General features: G+C 36.7%; 1 protein-coding gene across 2 annotated transcripts in view; it reads right to left on the bottom strand.

The window, feature by feature from the left end:
- Positions 1–347: 347 nt before the first annotated feature.
- kcnh1b (potassium voltage-gated channel, subfamily H (eag-related), member 1b) overlaps positions 348–7,892 on the bottom strand; it is a 51,396-nt gene continuing 43,851 nt past the window's right edge. For both annotated transcript variants that reach the window (XM_055217615.2, XM_055217616.2), the window contains one exon: positions 348–1,829. In XM_055217615.2, coding sequence (XP_055073590.2) covers positions 1,008–1,829 — 822 coding nt within the window. In that variant the 3' untranslated portion in view covers positions 348–1,007. The remainder of the gene's footprint in view (positions 1,830–7,892) is intronic.

The following is a 7,892-nucleotide window of genomic DNA, read 5'->3' as shown; positions in this document are numbered from 1 at the left end:
GTGGCCATCTAGTGGATAATCGCGCTATTACAGATTAACATAAAAATTCATCAGGAACACGCTTTTTTTTATGCAAATGTTTTCTCTTAATTGACGAGAGAACTCGTCAATGGCAGGGAAAGAGTTAAGTACATTTATCAAGTAATTGTACTTTATCAGTGTTTTTCTTTGAAAAACATACTTCACTACATTCCAAAAAAAGTATTATACGAAGCTTTATAATATAGTGAAATAAAGTTTTCCCAAGAAAAACACTGATTAAGTATTAAGTATTTTTTCAATGTGTGCATGTGCAAGGTGGCATTACTTATTGCAAGCAAATTGATTTAAAACATTTCATTAAAGCAACACTATGTAGTTTCCGTGTAAAAATGACTTACAGCTCCCCCATGTGGTTGAAAAGCGCAACAGTGCCTGGTATCAGACACTCTTCTGCAGGCAGGGGGAGGGGCGGGGCTGTGTGCTCTACCCTCCGCCGCCACTTTCAGAGTGTGCTTGTAGCAGCTAGGAGGCTGCTCAGGTTGCAGCAACAGTACAATTTGTCCAGTTAAAAGTTGTTCTATCACTGAAATAATTTTAGAGACATTATTTAAAAGTAAAAAAAACGACATAGTGTTGCTTTAATGAAATACAAGCAAAAGGAATTTCTGTGTAATACAATTATCATAAAATGTATAATGCAACAATTCATGTAAGAAATGAGGATTATTTTCCCATTTACAATTTTGTAAATCAAGTTTCTCAATTTAGTTTTTTGCTTGTATGGTAAACTTTGAAATGACACAATTTTGGTACTCAAAAACCAGGAAAAGACTGGTAACAATTTTACATTTCACAGAAACAAATATATGTTCAAGTGTCACAGTTAATTTCATTATAGAGATTAATTCCATTTCCACATTCCTGCAGTTCATCACGAATCATACAGTTATTTATTTCTTATGAATTAATGTGGGATCACACAGTGTTACCGGCGGTATACCGTCAACATGGGTTAACAAACAGCATTAGGATAATGTATTGTCATCTTTTTCTAAGTCTGGCGACTCAGGTCTTGATTTGTCAAGAAGGTTTGAAGAGTTTCTTGCTTTGAGAAGTCTGAGCATGTCTGCGAGTTGGCTTTCAAGTGCTGACATTCGGCTGCTGAGGGAGTGGATGTCTCCTCGCAGCTCCTGCTTTAGTTCTGTGAAGCAGGCCTGAAGATTGTGCTCCGGAATGGGACAGAAGACTCGCCGTCCGTCGGGTTGCACAGGACTACGATCCTGAGGGGTTTGGGTGTAACCATCAAACATACTATCGAGTCGCAGGTCACTCTTTGTAATGCCACTGTCGCATGAGTCAATCTTCTTGAGGGACAGTTCATCTTGTGACTTAGTTCTATCTGGGAGGATCTCCATGGATTCTGCTTTAGAGAGATCTGACTTGACCGTGGCATCTTTAAACCGACCCCAGCCTTTACTTTTGGGTGCTTCGGCCGACTTACTTCCGTTACAGTTTCCATTAGGAGCCATGTGAAGTTTGGTTCGACATGATGTTCTGGATGATGAGGCTGCAATAGATGTAACTGCTTTTTCGGTACCCGTGATGACATCAGTTGGTACAGTGATGTTGTGCATCTGGGTCTCCTCTATATGGATCGGACCTCTCTCGATGTCTTGTTCTCCCTGATTGGCTCGTTCCGCGGCCAGCCGAGCTTCTTTCTGCTGCCGGAATCTCTGGAAGAGACGCCTTACTGGATGATCTGGAGGAAGATTCAGAGGGGCTTCGTCCTTTCTCCGCAGCATTTCCTCTTCCTCCCGTTTAACATCGCTTATTTTACGAAACACAATCTGCATGATTCAAACAAAAAAGCACATTTAAATATAGAGTAATTTCATGTAATTTGTATATTTCTTAAAAAAATACCAAATTTTGAGCAAAAAATAATTAAACTTAAATAATTGCATTTTTGTGAAGGAATTTTGTTAGATATCAGATTCCGAACGATTATTAAAACATATTGGGAATGTAAAATTAATAAATAATTTTTTGCTTCGGTTTTTTATAAATTGGGTAATTTATATAGTAGATAATCGCAAATATTAATTACAGATTACCATATTTTGGAAGACACCTTCCCATATTTAAGAAGTTATAAAAAGAAAACAAATAAAGATAGGATGAAATTTTTTTACCCGTTTTGTTTGCTTGTTTGTTTGTTTGAAAGCAGAGGACATTTTTGTGAAATTTTTGTGAAAATCACAAAAAAATGCTGGTGGGGAACTATTATGATCTTTTTCACAGCAAATACCGGTTTGCCAAAGTGTGATAATTCTTTAGTTAACACCTCATCTTTAACTCTTTCCCCGCCATTGACGAGTCAATTAAGAGAAAACATTTGCATAAAAAAAGTGTCCCTGAAGAATTTTTATGCAAATCTGCGATTATCCACTAGATGGCGCACTTATCCAATTAAGAAAAAAATGAAGCCGAAACGTTATTTACTAATTTTAAACTCTGTGTATATTTCTGAATCTGATCTCTAACAAAATTCCTTCACAAAAACGCAATTATTTCAGCTTTTTGAAAAAAAAATATTTTAAAAGAAAAAACACCCATATTTAACACATTCCCCGCCATTGACGAGTTATCTCGTTAATTATGAGTTAATATTTAACTAATAATATGCCTTTCTGGACGAATTTCAAAGTGAAAGTGTAATACCGCTTTTATCCATTGGATGGCGCCAAAACCGAATTTATCAAAAACGGAAGTTAAAAAGATTTCAAGATTTATTTTAACTGCCTTTATGTTTGATAGTCATTCTGAGTCTGATATCTAACATAAATTTGTTTACAAAAACGCAATTTTTTAAGCTTTTTGCTCAAAATGTTGTATTTTTTAAGAGAAATATCCATATTTCAGTGGTTAAATTAAGTGGAAAAAGTAAATATATAATGAAACGTTTTTTCCCCATTTTGTTTGTTTGTTTGTTTATTGTTTGTTTGAAAGCAAAGGGTGTGTTCTTTAATTTGATATAATTTGTATGTTTATATATTTATAGAAGATAATTTTTCCTGCAAGGAATTTTGTGAAACTTTTGTTAAAATCACAAAAATGCAGGTGGGCAACTTTTCTCAAAAAGGCTGGCGGTGAATGAGTTAAGAGTTTATTAGCAGAGAAAAACCATAGATAGGATGAAACGTTTTATCCCGTTTTGTTTGTTTGTTTGTTTGTTTGTTTATGGTTTATTCTTTCATTTGATATATTTCTATGTTTTTATATTTTTAGAAGAACATTTTCCTGGAAGGCATTTTGTGAAACTTTTGTGAAAATCACAAAAAATGCTGGCGGGCAATAAAAAAAAATGGCTGGCAGGGAATGAGTTAATGTGACATTGCCCCCATTGTCAGTGAACTACGGCTTTGTGTAGTAAATGGATAGACTGATGTCTAGTACAGTAAATCATACATACCATGTAGCCTAATTTTACAATTGGTATGTAGTAATAAAAAACTTTCATTTGTAATTTTACAATTTCTTTCATTTCAATTTTTTACCTCTTTATTACCCAAAAATTAACATATTGTTCCCTTATACCTACAAGTACATACTGTAAAAGTACTTTGTTGTTACAAATAGGTATGCTGTAAATTCTGTTTAATTATGCAGTACATTGCGGGCCATAATCTAAAGCGTTACTCACATTTTTTTTTCAGATAGATACTTTGACTAACCTGATGTGTCTGCTTTGTTTTACATGTTATTTTAAATCCTGTTTAGGTCTCCACTGCGGTCTAACTAGAAAGCAGCATTTCTCTGTTGTTTCAAACAGTTATTTATTTTTGTGAGACTTATGTCTGTGCTTTACACAAGGTAATATGCTATAAACCAATAAACCCCCCAAACTCATTTAGGTTTGACACAGCAGAAAAATGACACATCTGAAATTACACGTCCTCTATTCCAATGCTGCCACCTCCACATCTCTCACTATCATCCATCTGAAATGATAGAAAATCGAATCCACTTATGTTTGCACTTCACAATAGTTTATAAGGGTTTATCAGGTCTTAAGGTCTCATTTAAATTCGTAAGTAATCAAAACTTGCTGATTCAGATTGTGAATCAATGAATGCACACAGTCACTGAGGCATGGAGGGAGAAGTAGATCAAGGGAACCATAGGCGCTCGCTGCTGGCATTGACAAAAGTCCAACTCAAGTGCCCTAAAACTCTTATCACATATAAACACAGCTAGTTTAAATAATCATCATTCCATAAAATATGTATAATGAAATGTGTAAAGGATTTTGAACGTCTCCAGCTGTGGCAATGTTTCTGGTGGGGGTAATACCCCAATAATGTGGCCTATACAGACCCAACTCTGGTCATGAAGACCATAATGATGATTTTCAAGTGTAAGTAGATTAAAAACTGTCCAAGAGTTTAAAACAGAAACATAGATGAAAAAATTCTATCATAAAATGACATTAAAAACAATTATCTAGCAAGACAGAGCCCACCAAAGGTTTTGAACAAACACAAATGACAAAAAGTCAAATTCCACAAGGTAAAGTAGGTTTTAGGCTGTTTTTAACCTCATGGCCTTGCCAAATCAGTCAGACCTTGACCCGTTCATTAACTGGCAAATTGCAGGAGGGCGCCAGTTTTAGCCTGCCCAGAAAAAAATAACAAAAACCTTCTGCAGACGCTGCCACATCAGTGAAACATCTTGGTAAATGGTAAATGGACTTTATATAGCGCTTTTAACAGACCTATGGCCATCCAAAGCGCTTTACAAGTTGCCTCATTCACCCATTCATACACTGACGGCGATGTCAGCCATGCAAGGTGCCATCCAGCTTGTCGGGAGTAGCTGGGGTTAGGTGTCTTGCTCAAGGACCTTGACACTTGGTCAGATGGAGTCGGGGATTGAACCACCAACCTTCCAGTTAGTAGACAACCTACATGAACCACTGAGCCACTGCCGAATTTTCCCATTCAAATTATGGATTCTAATTATTGCCAGTTAATCCGAGAGGAAGATGCTTTCTGATGAATCTCAAGAGAGATCTCAAGAGATCTAATAATGACAGTGACGTCATCAGCATAAGCAGTAAGCCTAACAGTTACCAAGTTTGTAGTGGACGGACACACTGTTGATAAACCACAAAGTTTGCTCCTCAATTCTTCCAAAAGAGGTTCAATGGCAATATCATAAAGAATTCATGACAGATGGCATCCTTGCCGAATTCCTCAGTTTACCTTAAATGGTCTAGTAAGGGAGCCATTTATTTTTAGCATTCTATAAATGTCTGTGTAGAGCAGTTTTACATGTGCAATGAAAGATGAACCAAAAGCCTCCATGCGTTTTAAAAGGAAAACATGAAAAACCTGATCAAAGGCTTCCTCCTGGTCCAAAGAAACAATACCAATGTCAAGTTTATTTACTTTGGCAAAAGCAATCATGTCCCGACTCCCGAATCAAAGAAAGATTATCGAAAATAGTCCGCTCTGAAATGCAATATGACTGATCTGTATGAATCACTGAGGAAATGTCAATTTAATCCTGTTGTTTAAAGTCTTAAAAAGCATCTTGTAGTCAGTTCCGAGTAACGAAACTGGACGCCATCATCTAATATCCTCAAGATCACCTTTCGTAGGAAGTAGGGTTATTACAGCTCTCCGTAAACTCACAGGTATAGAATAGGTCTTTTAATACTTTCCTTAAAGGAATATTCCATTTTCTTAAAAGAAAAATCCAGATAATTTACTCACCACCATGTCATCCAAAATGTTGATGTCTTTCTTTGTTCAGTCGAGAAGAAATTATGTTTTTTGAGGAAAACATTGCAGGATTTTTCTCATTTTAATGGACTTTAATAGAGCCCAACATTTAATACTTAACTCAACACTTAACAGTTTTTTTCAACAGAGTTTCAAAGGACTATAAACGATCCCAAACGAGGCATAAGGGTCTTATGCTTTTTTTTATTTCCTCGGCTAAACAGCCCGGGGTTTTTTTTCTCCTAGGGGTTTTTTTACCCCGGGGAGGCAGCCTTCTTGGGCTTAACTTAGCTTCCTCTTCTAGACGTTACATTAGTAATACGTTCACTTATAATGTCGAGTCATAGCCGCAGCAAATTTGACTGCTTATGCTATCGTGTATTATGTTGTGCTATCTGTCGTTTTTCGGTGCTTTTACTGCTTCTATTAATGTAAAGCTGCTTTGAATCAATTAACTATTGTGAAAAGCGCTATAGAAATTGAATTGAATTGAATTGAATCGAATTAAGGCCGGGTATACCTTTTTTCCGTGTCTGTGTCTGGCTCGCGCGCACAGGTTCGCACAGCTTTCCAAGTATGTTCCCCGCAGCTACACACGGATGGCCGCGTTCGACACTTCACGCAATACAAATGATTTCGTATTCAAATTATTACTCTACCAGGTCGTCAGGGCAGCACTGATTTGGCAACATTTACAGTATATAAAAACGTTAGGGTAGGTGAAGAAAAGTAACCGATCCACCATTGCAAACACAGTTTAAACCTCCGTAAACGCTCTCATCTTGAATGCGGACGCGACTAAGATGGTGGCGTTACCAGAAGATTATAAAGAAGTTTATAAAATTTTAAATGTGGATATTACTACCACAACACGGCATGGATTACCCTCAGAAGACCTTTGTTTATCACCGTGTAGCTGTTTGGATTTAGTTTGTGAAGGATAGATGCACATTTTTTGGACTAGAAGGACGTGGACCCCGTAACTTTACATTTGATTAACTAAAAGATCTTAAACATTTTCTCGGACGTCTTCGGGGTGAGTAAATCATGGGTTTAATATAATTTTTGGCCGAACTATCCCTTTAACCAGGCTTGTGCACAATTCGGAATTGAATTGAGAATGACTCCAATTCAAATTCAAAAATTGAATTGGAATTCAGATGTCAAAAACAGGATCTAGAATTACAATTCGAATTTGAATTAAAGGAAGGCGAATTGCAATTCAATAGAAATTCAAAGAAATTCATATACATATTATACAGTAAGTGAAGGGTTAAAAATGAAGCTTTCAGTATATGTCAGATATGATTGCGTTACATATTCTATAAATTATATTAGTTTGAACTACTTTTACAGAATACATTAACAGGAAATGTTTTCCCCCAGCAATTAATGTTAAAAACTCCAGTCACATAAAAATAATTAAGTTTGATTTTTTTGTTGTAATTTTGTGGAACACGATGGAACATGAATTAATTTCCCAGAATGCTTTACATTAACCAAGTATTTAAAATGGTTGCCAAACAATTTTCCAAAGTAACATTCCTAGCACTGAATGTATGTGAGATTCTTTTTATTGTGTGACTATGGAATTTCTTTGAATTGCCATGAATTTATTTCCACTTCCTGTCATTCCAATTCAACTTCCTGTAGGGCGGAGTCAATTCAATACAAATTCCAATTCATGAATTGAATGGAGGCCAATTCTGAAATCCAGCCTGCCTTTAACGACGGGAAAAATGGTTTGTGCGCCCAGTGCACAGTCTAACTGTGCGTTCACACCAACCGCGGTAAAGGCGTCAAAAACGCGCTATTCGCGCGTAGCTGGATGCTTGAACATTTGCGTTTACTCGCTTCATTCTCACCTGAAAGCTGCACGTGAAATTCTAGTAATTCGAGAAATTTACGCGGAAATTCGCGTCATGGGAGAGGCTTCTGCAAGTCCGCTGAGACTCCGCCACTCCGCTCGCTTCCTGTAGTCACGTCACTACTACAGCAAGGTCCTGATTGGTTAAAGATCCAGTATGTCATTTTTTTTCAACACAAGAGGGCGCAGTTTCCAACAATAACAAAGGCGAAGCTTGATGACGCTTAGAAAGCAGGTGACGATGGAAGATGTCGTTT

This window comes from Misgurnus anguillicaudatus, chromosome 23 (assembly GCF_027580225.2).
Source record: "Misgurnus anguillicaudatus chromosome 23, ASM2758022v2, whole genome shotgun sequence".
NCBI classification, from domain to species: domain Eukaryota; kingdom Metazoa; phylum Chordata; class Actinopteri; order Cypriniformes; family Cobitidae; genus Misgurnus; species Misgurnus anguillicaudatus.
This window is presented reverse-complemented; position numbering and strand designations above follow the sequence as displayed.